We start from the raw sequence: 14,622 nt of genomic DNA on the forward strand, positions 1-14,622 counted from the left end.
TGAATAGACATTTAGCTGTGTGGGCATCTCTGGACTTCCACATCAATCCCCACTACTGACTGAGGATGTCCTGTTATATCTGTGTGTGCGTTTGTGCATGTGTGTGTGTGTGCATTTGTGCATGTGTGTGTGTGTGTGTGTGTGTGTGTTAATGAGAAATGGGAGGGTAGAAACCCTCACCGTGAGATAATCCCTCAACATCAGAGCTGGAACGAGTCATCTGGTGTCTGCAGGCTTCAAACAGAAAACTCTCCAGAAGACAGCGCGGCTTCAGTAGGGACCTGGCCTCTTCATCACCAGTCTTCATCATCGCAACAAGGTACGGTGATCACCAATTCTGTATTTTTACCGTTCATTTCTCTTTGAAAGAGGAACTCCTCCGATCTTACACATTAAAGTCTGTTTACATGTGTTAAAAAAAGTTAAAAAACCTTTTGTCAGATAAATTGCCTCATGTGGTGTCACTAGTTGAGTCAGTGTCAGTTGGGTCTGAAGACCAAGTTTGAAAATGTAAAAAATCTAAATCAGGGTCAATGAGGTTAGAATGAAGAGTCTACCAGACCCCTGTACCCCGCTCCTCATCGGCTACATTAGCTGCCACTAGCATATCAAATGTTGAGTTGCATTGTGGGTAATGTAGGCACCATGTTTTGACAAGAAAGATGAACTTGTATGTTAAAGAAAAGTCCAACAGAGTTGTTATAGAAATCCTGAATCAATGGGATAATCTTTACACATTTACGAATTATCGCCTTCCAATTCAACTTTCTGTCATCATGTCAAGAAAGTAGTCCCGTCCTGTTTTTGTTAACTTCAAATGGTTCCAAAAATTAGATAAATTCTACGACTCTTTGAGTTTGAGAAAGTTATTCATGCATTTTTTTTCTCCAGAATTGACTTTTATAATTCACTCTTTACCTGCTGAAAAAGTATGTTCACGCCTTCTAGTTATCCAAAATGCTGCAGCCAGACTGTTCAGTGGATCAAAGGAGAGACATCACATGACAACCATTTAAACCTCCCTGTGTTGGCTTCCAGTTTACATCAAGATGGATTTTAAGGTTTCACTCATCACCTTTTAGGCGCTACATTGTCCAGCCCCACCTCTGTGGTTTCTTTATGCCCCTATCTCTCTGCACAACTTTGGTTTGAAGTGTTTCTTGTTATTTTGTATTATTTGTGAAGCACTTTGTAACCCTGTTTTGAAAGGTGCTATAAATCGGCAGGTATAACTTTAATCATAAACAAAGCCAAACATGCACTCACAGCCCCTCAAAGTGAGACATTTACACCTTATACATTATTAGTTGTGAAATGGTTTTCTACTAATCTGTTGTGGTTTAAGTATTAACCTCTCAAAATCATTTGAGAAACATTTCAACTGAGGAAGTCTGCCACCCTCCTCCTCCTCCTCCTCCTCCTGTTATGTAACGTCTGAAAACATAATCAGATTAACCCAAAAAGTAAATCTCAACTCCAGATATCAAACTGTTTTCCTCTGCTTTTCACTCCAGACCATGAGCGGCTACGAGCACAACCACTCTCTGGACTACTACAATGGCACACCATGGTATGTCTTTGAGTGCACCCTCCAGCTGCGCGCTGCTGGAGAATATCGGCGCATCGCCCTCTTCCTGGTCTACCTTTTCATCTTCATGGTGGGCCTGCTGGAGAACGGGCTGGTCGTCTGGGTCAACTGGCGCCGACGCCACTCGGCCAACGGGGTTCTCTTCTGCATCATCAACGTGAGCCTGTCGGACCTGATGGTCATCATTATCCTGCCTTTCTTCATGATGGAGGTGACCATGGACAAGGTTTGGGTGTGGGGACGCTTCCTCTGCAAGGTCACCAGCCTCATCTATTTGGTCAACTTCTACAGCAGCTCCTTCTTCCTGGCCTTCATGACCCTGGAGCGCTATCTGTCCCTGACCAGACCCTCGTTTCCGGCCTTCTTCCCCGTGGTGGGCCGGCGCCGCTGGGTGCTCTGTGGAGGCCTGTGGATGCTCTCCTTGTTCCTCGCTCTGATGGAGAATGTCCACGTGGATCTTCTGGAGTGGGATGAGCCGGGCTGTTACATGATGCCTGAGCACAACCACACCGAATGGTTCATCTCTGTAGCCTTCCTTTGCCTGATCTTCCAGTTCCTGGGCCCCGCTGCCGTCATCGTCACCTGTAACGTGCTGCTCGCTCGTGCGGTTAAAACAGCGCCGGATGTGCAGGGCCGGCGGGACGTGTGGCTGGTGCACGTGTACTCCCTGGTGTTCGTCATGTGCTGGCTGCCCTACCACCTGGTCTTATTCCTGATGATCATAGATGACATCGACCCGTTCCTCCTCAGCTGCAACACGGTAGAACTCCTCTACTTCTCGTTCAACGTGGTGCAGGGCGTGTCTCTGTTCCACTGCGTCGCCAACCCCATCCTCTACAACTTCCTCAGCAAGAGCTTCCGCAGCAACCTGATCAACACTGTGGTGGACTACTTACCCAGAGAGGGAACTGCGGACTGGGTGGGAGCAGGGACCCGGCCCAACGCTCCCAACGGAGGCGGGTTAGACCCGGGGACGCAACCCAAGTTAAGTAACGCCAGCACCAGCCACTCTGATATTGGATCATAAAAAAAATAAAGAAGAAAGAAGCCAAGATGAGAAAAGTGAGACGTCAGAACTGAATCCAGTCTTTGTGCTTCAGAAAACCAGATGCATAGATTGTACATCGTATCATCTCACTCTGGTCATAGACTCATTGTGCTATTTGTAACGCTACTGACAGACTCACAGACACCTTCCACTCGTAATCCACTTCCTTTTTCGTTAATCATTTATCTGATCGCAGTTTTAAACAGAGGAAGGCAGGAAATATTTGGTTTGTGTTGTTTTTTTTCCCCTCAAAGCTGCTCAACGCCCACTTATTTTATAATCTGATGGCACATAGAGAGAATAGTGCCACACCAGGAATGTGTGTAAACAAATCTGCTGTCGGTCCAGTGCCAGATAAGAACAATCATCATAACAACATAACCATATAAAAATGTAACTGTTTCACTTCATTACAAATATTAACAGATAAATCATAATTCATGCCACTTACTGCTTATTTATCTGTTCCTAGATGCTGCTGTTTCCTACATGTGATGTAATAGGGTTTGAATGCAATAAAACGTTGTTCTCTTTGATGCAGAGTGGAGCAATAAACAAACTTGGGGACGTGTTTATTCTACCGAGACGCTTTTGCTGTCCTTGCACGTAGCTATGTCCCTTCTCATCTGGAATGCGTCATGCTCAACTGTTGAAATGATAAGAAGGCAGAAAAAGGGAAAAGGGGGGTGTCAGTCCACAGATGGCACAATAGCAGGAAGAGACCGGGCTTTAAAGAGGGCAAAGGTCACAAGCCACTGGAAGCAGGAGGTTCACAAAGCGCCGCAGATTTCTGCAAGTTCATCACTGAAATTCTGATGATGGATGGACTTTGTGATTCAGGACAGTGAAGAGCTGAGATTAATCACTTCCACAACTGGTGTTCAGTCGACTCATTGATTTTAAACACAAAGAAATGATTATTGATCTCAGGAGAAACTCCTTCCTGTCCCCTGTAATTATGAACGACATAACCATTGAAAGTGTAAAGGAGCACAAGAACCTGGGCGCTGTCATTGATTGTAAGCTTTAATGTGGACATCGAGCTGTGCTGACATTGTTTCATAAGATTCATTCAGAGTATATTGACCATTTGTATTCAGTGTTGGGGAGCAAACTGAACAGGGTTGTCAAACATGGTGGCAGGATAACTAGGGAACCAATGTGCAGTATAACGTACATGTCAGACCAGTAGTCAGATTCACCTCACCCCCTAAAGTCTAAATATGAAGGTGTAGCACGTCTATAAAAGACTATAAGAGGCATCACACACAATTCAAATGCTCTGAAGTTGACTTATGAACTTGCACCTAATGTCCTTTTATAGATTTCCCAAATTATGCTTTTTATGAGCAATTTATCGATATTGTGACGTGAGACTTGATATCGTCTTAGATTTTGGATATTATAAAATGGTGTTGGCACTTCCTGGTTTTAAATGCTGCATTACAGTAAAGTGATGTTATTTACTTAACTTATCAGACTGTCCCATTATTTACTTAGCCTTTATATCCACATCACTGATGATTATTTATCAAAAATCTCAGTTTAACTATTTTGTAAAAGCACCAATAGTCAACGCTGCAGTATTGATATTGAGTTATTTGGATTAGATTTTCTCCATACCGCCCAGCATTACTGTCATGTACGGTTGTTGCCGTTCTTCTGATATTCTTTTAAGATCTTTGTGCAAATCAAAAACCTGTTGGTGCAATAAAGGATTTATTCATTTCATTTAAACGTTCATCAAAAACCAGATAAAAACATAGTTTCGGGTTGATAACAGTCTTCCGAGAGGCATTTATTTTATTCTTTTCATGAACAATATTTTAAAAAAAAGCCAACATTCATACAGCTTTAGAAACAGATAACATATAGAGGCATACAAATAATAAATAGTTATACAGCCATCATAAATATGAGGTAAGACACAAACTTGTGATGGGCACTTAAATAATTTCTACAACTGACCACACGCTCTTAACAAATGAATACAGCATGTGACAGAATCTGAAAGCATTCATAACAACAAATAACACGTTTTATGTTTAAATGACCAATTAAATCAATCTTTTATGTGACTGGTCCCGTATCTCTGGAGTGAAAAACTTTCAGACCTTAAAAAAGTGAGAAAATAGTGACTGCAAATATAGGAAAATAATTTCTATGCTACAATGAGGTGCTACTTTAATAATCATCAACCGCTGACATGGAAATCAATCCTCAGATTCAAGTGGCGAAGACACAGACTTGTTCGGGGGAGCAGATGAATATGAAGCAGAGTGCTGCATGACGGTCAACAAAGCCACCAGCTTCCCTTCTCTCGCTGACACGGAACAGGATACACTGCCACCAAGTGGCTTCTTTTTATCTTAGTTCAAAGAGGTTGACTCAGCGAACAGCATCCGACAGATAATATGCCCACTACATTCTACAAGTCTACGTCTATTATAGAGCCGAGGCCAACAATCGATCGACGGAAAAGTAATCTGCTGTTTGTCAAACAAAAACGTCAGAATTCTCTTTTTGCAGCTTCTGAAATGCTTTTTTTTTTTATATCCTTATGAACTGAATGTCTTTGGGTTTTGGACTGTTGATGAGACAAAAGATTTAAAAGACGTCGCCTTAGACGTAGAGCGAAAACCATTTTAAAAATTGATTTAACAACGGTTAATCACCCCAAAAAATAATCGAGAAAGAAAATAACCATTAGTTTCAGCCCTATTCTATTATATGCGGTACGTGGTCCACGACAACCAGACACAGTGGAAGTGTCAGAGAGAGGTAAAAAGGGACGAGGAGGGGAAACTACCCTGCCGACACGCGTCAGGCGTCCACATTGGGCAGCGGTTCTTTAGAGTGGTCATTGTACATGAAGGTCTGCTCGATGTTGAAGTCCGGGGGCAGGTGGTCCGTGTGCAGCTCCATGTGCGACGACACCATTTTCAGCGTGGAGAAGAAGAGGCCGCAGACCGTGCAGCGGTACATGAGGGCTCCGGCGTGCGTCTTCAGGTGGCAGATCATGGTGGAGCGCCCTCTGAAGAAGCGCAGACACACTTTGCACTGGTAGGGTTTCTCCCCGGTGTGGATGCGGAGGTGGTAGGTGAACTCCCCCGAGTGGGCGAAGCACTTACCGCAGTAGCGACACCGGTACCATTTGCCACGGACGCCTGCTGCCCCGACTCCCCCGTCCTGCCCCGAGTTCCCGTTGGTCAGGACCCCGGTGGGCAGGCTGTGTAACGCCCCTTGAAAGAACTTATCTGGTACGCTGAAGCTCATTCCCAGCCCCAGACCCATGTTGCTCATTTTAACGAGGCTGCCGACCTCCCGTTGAGAGGAGGAAGACGGAAGGCACTCCAGAGTCTGGTCCGCTTTACGTTTGCCCAGCCAGCCTTGGGCCCTGGCACCTCCGACACTCACCAGGGACTCGGTGGTGTGCAGGCTGAGGTGGTACTGAAAGGCAGAGGCGGAGCGGAAAGTCTGCGGGCACAGGAAGCAATGCAACTCCTCCACTCCCGGCGCGCCGCCTCCCCCGACTCTGTAAGCCCTCAGCGCAGCAAACTGCTCCCTCTCCTTGGCTGCCGCCTCCTCGGCGTGCGTGGTCATATGTCGGTCCAGCATGGAGCGCTCCACGAAGCAGCGGGCACAGTGTGGGCAGGTGAAGACGGGCAGCGAGAGGTGGGCGAGGGCGTGCCACAGCAGGGAGCACAAGGAGAGCTGGGGGAGGTGGCACACGCCACAGCTCAGGCTCTGGGGACACACGTGGCTCAGCAGGTGGTCTTTGACCGTCTGTGAAGGAGGTAAAGAAACGTGTGAGTGAACGTGAGATCTCATGACGGTGCAGCAGTCTGGTTGTAATTCCATATTCTTACAGTCTTACTTCTCTGTTGGTGAATTGTGAAAGTGCCTGTAACAACTTCCTAAAGACCAAGTTGAACAGTCCAAAAAAAGAAAAGCTACAATTAGCTAAGACAAAGAAAAGCAGAACATCATCACGATTGAGAAGTTAGGTTTTTTTTTGCTTGAAAAAATACTTTCAAACAAACTTTCCAACGATCTACTATTGAATAATCCTCTCAGCTCTACACCAAATACTTTAAATTACTGCTAACAATTTTACGAAGCACATGCTGTCAATGTTTTGACGGCAGCCATTCATCTTAATTAAGTTCACTACAATATTAAAATCAGCTTGCAAAGACTTGAAACCTGCCGAGACTGACAATAACTCCCAATTAATACTAAATAATACTAATAATAAAGAATTCCCTCATTTATACTCCAACCGTTTGTTTATTTTACTCTTTTTTTTTTCTTTAATTTGTATTGTTCTGACTTGTTTTATCTTGATTTTCCCGTGTAGAGCACTTTGTAACTCTGTTCTTATAGTGTTTTATAAAATGATTAATCATTATTATTACATAATTATGTACAAAATTGACCTGAAATTATGTTTTCGTTATATGTCCACTCACCTGGAAGTCCTTGCTGAGGGTCTTGGCGCAGGCGGCACACTGCAGCTCTGGGTCGAGGCTCTGGCTGCTGCTGGTCAGCGCCACCTGTGGTATCGTGTAGCTGGAGGCCGCGTGGCGGTGGTGGCGCAGCAGTTTGTTTTGGCTGCAGAACTGCAAGTGACACATGTCGCAGGTGAAGAGCTGCACGCCGACGTGGGAGAGAGAGTGGGCGACACCGGCTTCGCAGTCCGGGAACGAGGCCCCGCACACTCTGCAGAGCCCCAGCTCCGTCAGGTGGGTCTCGGCGTGTCGTCGGATGGCATCCGGGTCTGCCGGGAGAAGCACTGCGCAGGCTTTACACGGCAGCATGTTCCCCGTCACCTGGAGGGAGGGAAAAAGCATTCATTCTGTTGTGTGGACTTATGTCACCTGAAATAGTTCAGTGCTGATGAATTCAAACATTACCTGGCTGCTTGAGCTCCCTCCGTCTCCGTTCTCCACATACACAAGTTCGTCTTCATCCTCCTCCTCATCTCCCTCCTCCATGAAGTTCTCGTCGTCGCTCAGCTCGATGATCTCACCTGCCAGCTGTCTCCACTGCTCCTCCTCGGTTCCCTCCATGGCTCCGTTTCCTTTCAGAGCCTCCCTCTCCTCCTCCTCCTCCTCCTCATCCTCCTCCTCATTCTCTCCCTCCTCCACCTTTCCAAACACCAGCCTGCCGTCCCTCTGGACGTCCACCATGCCGCCCTCCACTGACACCACCTGCAGGCTGCCCAGAGGCTCTCCGGAGGACGACGTCGGGGCGCAGGCCTCGGCTCCGAGCTGAGCCGAGGAGTCGGGGAAGGAGCAGGGGTCAGACGGTGCAGCGTCGCTGCTCTGAGGCAGAGAACTTCGTGCGCACTGGGAAACCAGTCGTCCATCTCTGTCCTCACAGCCGCCTTCCTCTTCCTCCAGCCCTGGCTCGATCTTCAGCTGGAGAACAGGCCCCGGAGGCAGCACGCCGCCACACTGACTGGAGTGGCTGCCGGACAAAAGTCTGAGTCCTCCTGGTTGTTGCTGATCTCCTGCCATCTGCCCGTAGCCGATATGAGACTGCACGTCTTCCTCCTTCAGGTCCAGAGACAGAGCCCCGGTGTGAGCTTCATGGCCGGCCCCGGCTGCCCTGGTTTGGAAGAGCGGCGAGGGAGCGGCAGCAGGCGTCGGGGCCGCAGACGAAGACAGAGACGAGCAGGAGGCGACAGAGGAGCACACGGACGACGCAGAAGCTGCACTGACGGCGGCCACTGTGGACGCAGCAGCGGCAACCATGCTAGAGTTCAGGGTGAGGTCTCCGGGACTACCCGGTTTACAGCTTGCAGACGCAGAAGCCTGCAGGTCGGGGAAGGTGGCGTGGCAGGCCCTCACCAGCTCACTGACGCCCAGCCTCTCGGCCAGCTCGTACAGCACCCCGACATCTATGAGATCAGTCAAGATCTCCCCCGTGTAGACGAAGGTCAGCAGCTTCTCAAAGTTGGCCGGGGAGATGAACTCCAAGGAGAAGGCAGCCGAGGACGAGGACGGCGCCCGGGCAAACAGGTTACGGAAGTACGTCCCGGAGCAGGCCAGCACCGCTCGGTGCGCCGCGAACGTGCGGTTGCCGACTTGCAGGAACACATCACAGTATTGGCGCGACTGGCGGCAGCCGTTGAGCTGAGCGAGCAGGCTGGCAGCGTGGCCGGGACCCTGCAGCTGGATCCTCATCCCTGCTGCAGCTCCTGGTGTGCTACTATCCAACTGCAGGAGCAGAGAAGAGGAGTCAGAACAGACTGACAGCAGGGCCTCTGCACATTTTATAGCACAAGTTGAATGACTGAAGACGTTTTTTAAAACCGCTAAGAAGAAAAAATAATACCATTACTGCGGCAGAAGAAATCAACAAACTACACTACAGTATATACACCATTATTGAGTTTGAATAACTGAATTAATCAGTGCACATTAATGAACACAACTGCTTTCTCATTAACAAAAAATAAAGAGGGCTACAACAACAAAAATGTGAACGCAAGACTATCTCAATTCTTTCTATAAAAGAGCAGAGAGCCTTGGTAGAGCACTCAACCGTACAAAGTTATGTTAACCATTTATATTAGACTGGATGTTTTGCTTTGAGTGGGCAAAGTACACACAAAGACCAATCCCTTGTATAAAAATAAAATACTAGGCAATAAAAAGCATTCTTATTCTCAGATAATAACAATGAGTCCAGGCCTACGGTAATTGTGACAGAGAGCATGAAAAGAATAAAGTTTTGCAGAGTTGATTAGAATGAGAATCAGAAACTGTTTATTACCAAGTACGTTATGTTGTGGAATATTTCTATGTAGATGCGGGATAAGAGTTGATTAAATAAACAGAGTCTGATGAATGCTCAAAGTAGTAAGAGTCAATTTAATGCTTGCAAGCAGGAGAGCGAACACACAGACACGTATCTCAGTGAACTGTGCAAACACTGTCAACGAAGTACAAGGCACTTCATATTTTATGCATACAAGAAGTCACGCCTTTAGTTACCTCATAGGAAAGGAAAAGGGAGTATAGGTTTTTGGACAAAGGTTGATTTGTTCTGCTCATTGTTTTGCGTCTTCCAGGTGCGTTCAACTGGGAGTCAGTCTCATACAGAGGTCAGAAACAATGTTTCTTCTCGTGTGTGCATATGAACAACCTTGGAAGATAGGACATTGGTTTCATGAACTAATTAAATGCCTCTGTAGGACTGCAGTGATCTTTTCCTGTGTCTCTGTACTTTCCCATCAGTAGAACAACATCTTTCAAAACATCCCAAGATACTAAAATATATTTTACCATTATTATACTTAATACATATTTTACCATTACAGTTACACACACAAGGAATGTGGCTTGTGCAACAGTGAAACACAGTGCAATAGTATGACATCATTAAAAATAGAAAATAAAATAGAGAATTTAGAATAGAAAATATGAAAATGTACAGTAAAATGTGGTAAAGAAACAAATAAGGGCACATTAAAACAAGAATTGTTCAGAAGTATTCAGATCCTAAAAATCAGGAAGTAAAAACAAACATTCAAAACCTTACTTAAGCATAAGTATGCAAGTATTACCATCAAACTATACCAGTAGTACTCACTGTGCATTGTTCCCCGTCACTGTTTTACTGTCATACATGATGTTTTTTGCATTAATATCACTGCAGCATTAAAGTGTATGTTGCATTACACTCAGATGTTTGTGGATTTTCAACTTATCACGAGCTCTGCATCCCTCCTCCACCTTTCCAAACACCAGGTTTTGAGACGGAGCTGATCCAAGAGGGTTTCTACACAGTTGAATTGTCTTAAGAAGTACGAGGTGTCTTTGACAGAGAGTGGACATTTCATCTCTATTTAGTACAAAACCAGCAGCAGCAGCAGCGACCGACCGCTAGCAAAGCGCACATTCCAGTATTTTACGACCCATTGTCCCCAGTTTGAATATTTTATGACAAAGTTCACCCCTCGTGCAGAACCAATCGCTGCACAGTCTCAGCTGGTCGCGTGAATCGGTCTCTGCCTCCAGCCACGTCCCGCTGAATGTGCATTTATTTACCGGTGCCGGTGCCGGAGCCTGTGCTGCTTTACCGGCTCGCAGCGTCATGCTCCTCCCGGTCCCACGTTCGGTCCCGTTTCCCCCGCCGCAGCCATCAAATGTGAGGCCGGGTAAACACGTACTTCGTCTGGGTTAAAATGCGGATCACAGTCACACAAGGTGTGCTACCGCCACCTAACGAGCAAGCACATAGGTAATGGACGCTGCGGAAATGGTCATAAGGTGGATGTAAACATAAAATATGAAGAAATACATTAAATATCTCAATTATTCTGCTCCAGAGCAAATGTAATGCCTGAACTCAATGCCAGACATTTTCAGGTGAATAGGGGTAATAAATAATAATAATAATAATAATAATAATAATAATAATAATAATAATAATAATAATAATAATAATAATAATAATAATACATATCACCAGGAAATTCCCCCAGTTGATTACTTACATTAAGGCAATTATATTTGGTTTTACAAGTTTTCAGAAATGTTGTGTTTGAATATGCAAATGTTGGCTTTATCTTTATCTTTATCTTTGCAGTTCTGTAGTAAAATGAACACATGAATGTGTATTTTGGATGTTTTCTTTCCACTCGTCTGAAGAACGTTATGGAAGCAAAACAGCTCAAAATCTCAAAATTCATCAGTGCATGAAAAACAAACAACATTTTTAGATGTTGAATATCAGGAACAGTTACTCAGCTCCAATCAATAACGTAAAAGATCACCAACCAAGTCAGAAATCAACCACACAACCAGCCAGAATCACCTGAAAACAGTTGAAAAGGCCTCAGCGAGGCTTAAACAAAGTCATCACTGAGATGAAGAAAGTGCATCACATCACTCAGGTCTCAGAGCTTTGCACCGGCTTCCTGAGTGTCAATAAATGGATTATAAAACACTTACTGTCCCAGAAAACGTATGATTGTAACGTTACTTATGTAACGATACAGCACTTTGAAATGTTGTTGGAAGCTGCTACACAAACACTAACAACAGAATTATTACATTTGGCCTTAAATCACCGTATTACTAAAGTGACTGATAAACCCAAAGTTTACTCCAGTTTTCAGACAACATGTTGGCTGGTTCTCGCTGTCATGTGTGAGCTCAGCTGAATATAAATAATATTCATAACTTAAATGCAACAGTAAAAGTAGCGAGACATGTGTAGCCAATAAGTGGGTAGAAGTCGGCCTACATTTGATTGCAAATCCATATGAGTAGAGGTAAAAGTATTCTGCAAAACAACAAAGAAATATGTAGATCACTGGATATTTGTCTCTTTGGTTTCTGACTGTCTTCAAATATTAAATGATTGCAGTGAAATAATCAGACAGACTTCCAGACGCAGTCAGCCGGGGGAATTTTCACCCAATTTGTATTTAAGACCTTTGTTACTTTAAATACTTTGTTTGTTTATTAAGATCCCCATCAGCAGCTTTTGTCTCTGGGGTACACACGGTTTACATGGTGACAATGCAGAAATGCTCCCTCACACTACTCATCACAATACACCAATAACACGTAAATCACGTCCACTGCAAATCAAACAATAACAATAGACATAATTCAATGAATACAAACACAAAGGAAACAGGCTTCGACTGAACCTACTATGATCAAACTAATAAATATCATCATTTAACATATATTACCCATCAAACCCGTGCATAACAAGAACACTTATTAATTATTGAAGTCAAAGAAAAGAATAACGATCTTCAGAAGGACAGAAATAAGCTGGTAATCTAACCTTCCTCCTACCAACACAAACAGATGTTTAAAGTAACCGTTGTGTGGTATCCATTTGTTTTTACGTGTTTAAACTCTTGAGTTTATATTTGAGAGACTGTTCATTCCAACAAGAAGCTAACGGAGCGTAGCCACCTTCTTACACTCATTACAGCAACTCTGTTCACTAAACGCTAAATCAGACAGATCTTTACAATTCATTCATGACAAAAAATCCCCCTCTTTTAAATGTAGCCGTCTCGTTGGTATCTTTGTGACTTACCCATTTAAAAGGTGTCGAAGACTCCTCTCTTTTCACTATGTTTTTAAAGGGATTCTGGTGGTCGTCCACGGATATAATTTACAACCCCTCTGATCGTCCGTCGCATGTTTGTGACGTATGTCAACAAAAGATCATCGCAGGCGCTCCCTACAGTCTGGATGAGGTACTGCAGGGGAAGGGGTTCAAGTTTAGACAGGATGGAGTGAATCAACGACAGTGGAGGGAAGTGACTAGTACTTAAGTACTGTGAGGAAGTACAATTTTATATACTTGTACTTTATTTAAGTATTTCCATTATTATGACTTTGTACTTCTACTTCTACACTACATTTAAGAGGGAGATGTTGAATAGGCTCTTCAATTTATTTGTGAGAAACGTAAACAATATAACTTTGAACCTGCATAGTATAGTATAGAAAGTATAAAAAATTGGCTGATAAAAACATAATAATATAATATTCTACCGTATAATAAAGGACCCATTCTGCATCATGGTACTTGAATGTGTAAAGCGCATTTTGCTGATAAGGCTTCTATATTTTTATTTAAGTGAAAATGTCAATTAAGTTAAGAATTCAAATCTTCAGGACCCGGGCCACTCGGATTCAAAAGATCTGAGTACTTCTGCCATGAGTAGAAAAAGTAGTCTACTAATATATTAATGGTAAAAAAAAACTCTATGTAAATGTATTGATGTTTGAAGTGTGAATTTCATATTATTCATCATATAAACACTGACTCATAATTATTTAATTGTTTTGTAATTGTGTTCTTACACGTTACTTCAGCTTTATAAACATTCATACCATAAACCTTCAAACCAGCATTGTTATTTCTGCGTGTGCTAGTGAGCCATAACTCTTCCATAAGCACCTTTCATTTTTAACAAAAAATAAATGAATTCAAATCAAACCCCACTCAATATTTCATCAGCGCTGTCTGCACCCAGCTGTGCATATGGAGAGGACTACTGACACTAGTGGTCAACTGTGGAGCGCACCATGCATATTAAATCATTATCATTGGTTGTTGAGATAACAAGATAACATCAAATAGCATCAAATACTTATAGAAGTCAATAGCTTTCAATAATATCGTAGTTGTAACATTTTAGATTTTTATATTTGTGTGTAAAATCACTGCAGTGAACACAACTTTATTTCTTAATTCATGGTTTATTCTGTAGGGACAGATATACTGTATACAGACAAGCTGCAAACAACTATCCAGTGCAAGTATCAGAGTGCAAAGTTAGCAAAGTCTGGAGTTAAAGCCAGTGGCCGCTCAATCGCTACACTCCATATCCTCATTATGAGATCCTTATCATGATGCAGGCCAAGCTCACCACAACAAATCTGAAATAGATAAATAAAATGTGTTTCTAATAATATCCCATGGTGACGGATACACTGATTGTCGCAATCATTTTGGAAGCAATCAGTCTGATTGCTGTAAACATACATATTGCGGTGACAATTGCAATGCTGCATGATGGACGAGCTTTGTTAGAGGACTACGTGACTAGAATAATTAGGGTGTTCAGGGACAAACTCACCCACAAGCGCCTCGATTTCTGTGTCAGAAAAATTCCTTTTCTTGTTCTTCCTCTCGGTATAGTTGCCGTGATTCACAGTTAAGAACCTCATGCTCAGGCTCATTTCTATTCTTCAACATTCATGCTTTGCATGACCATTTATAGTTGTATGTGGGTGTGTAGAGGGTTATATCAGGCTGATCCACATGCGCACTTTTCCAAGTTGATTTGGGGTTTACTAAAGGAAATTGCACACAGGCAGACACATGCATGGTTTGGGTACGTTGATTTCCTCATTTGTGCGTAAGCAAACATTTAGTGAGGATCCTACGCACTGTTTTATAGATGAGACCCAAGATGTTTTCAGGTCCCCTA

At 43.7% G+C, this 14,622-nt stretch overlaps 2 protein-coding genes across 3 annotated transcripts; one reads left to right on the forward strand and one right to left on the reverse strand.

The window, feature by feature from the left end:
- The first annotated feature begins 243 nt into the window (after positions 1-243).
- On the forward strand, positions 244-3,109 carry ackr5 (atypical chemokine receptor 5). The gene is made up of 2 exons (XM_079169238.1): positions 244-319; positions 1,515-3,109. Exon 2 carries the CDS (start codon positions 1,518-1,520, stop codon positions 2,613-2,615), a length of 1,098 nt encoding a protein of 365 aa, XP_079025364.1. The 5' UTR covers positions 244-319; positions 1,515-1,517; the 3' UTR covers positions 2,616-3,109.
- Positions 3,110-4,408: 1,299 nt separating this feature from the next.
- On the reverse strand, positions 4,409-12,812 carry zbtb39 (zinc finger and BTB domain containing 39). Of its 2 annotated transcripts, none has more exons than XM_079179433.1 (4): positions 12,714-12,812; positions 7,553-8,860; positions 7,109-7,468; positions 4,409-6,422 (listed from the first exon to the last, which is right to left on the reverse strand). In XM_079179433.1, the coding sequence occupies exons 2-4, from the start codon at positions 8,825-8,827 to the stop codon at positions 5,460-5,462; spliced, it is 2,598 nt and encodes an 865-aa protein (XP_079035559.1). In that variant the 5' UTR covers positions 8,828-8,860; positions 12,714-12,812; the 3' UTR covers positions 4,409-5,459. The 2 variants fall into 2 exon arrangements, with proteins under 2 accessions (XP_079035559.1, XP_079035558.1); XM_079179432.1 differs by lacking the exon at positions 12,714-12,812 and adding an exon at positions 10,239-10,364.
- Between the last annotated feature and the right edge of the window lie 1,810 nt (positions 12,813-14,622).

Source organism: Pholis gunnellus (assembly GCF_910591455.1).
Source record: "Pholis gunnellus genome assembly, chromosome: 2".
Taxonomy (NCBI): Eukaryota; Metazoa; Chordata; class Actinopteri; order Perciformes; family Pholidae; genus Pholis; species Pholis gunnellus.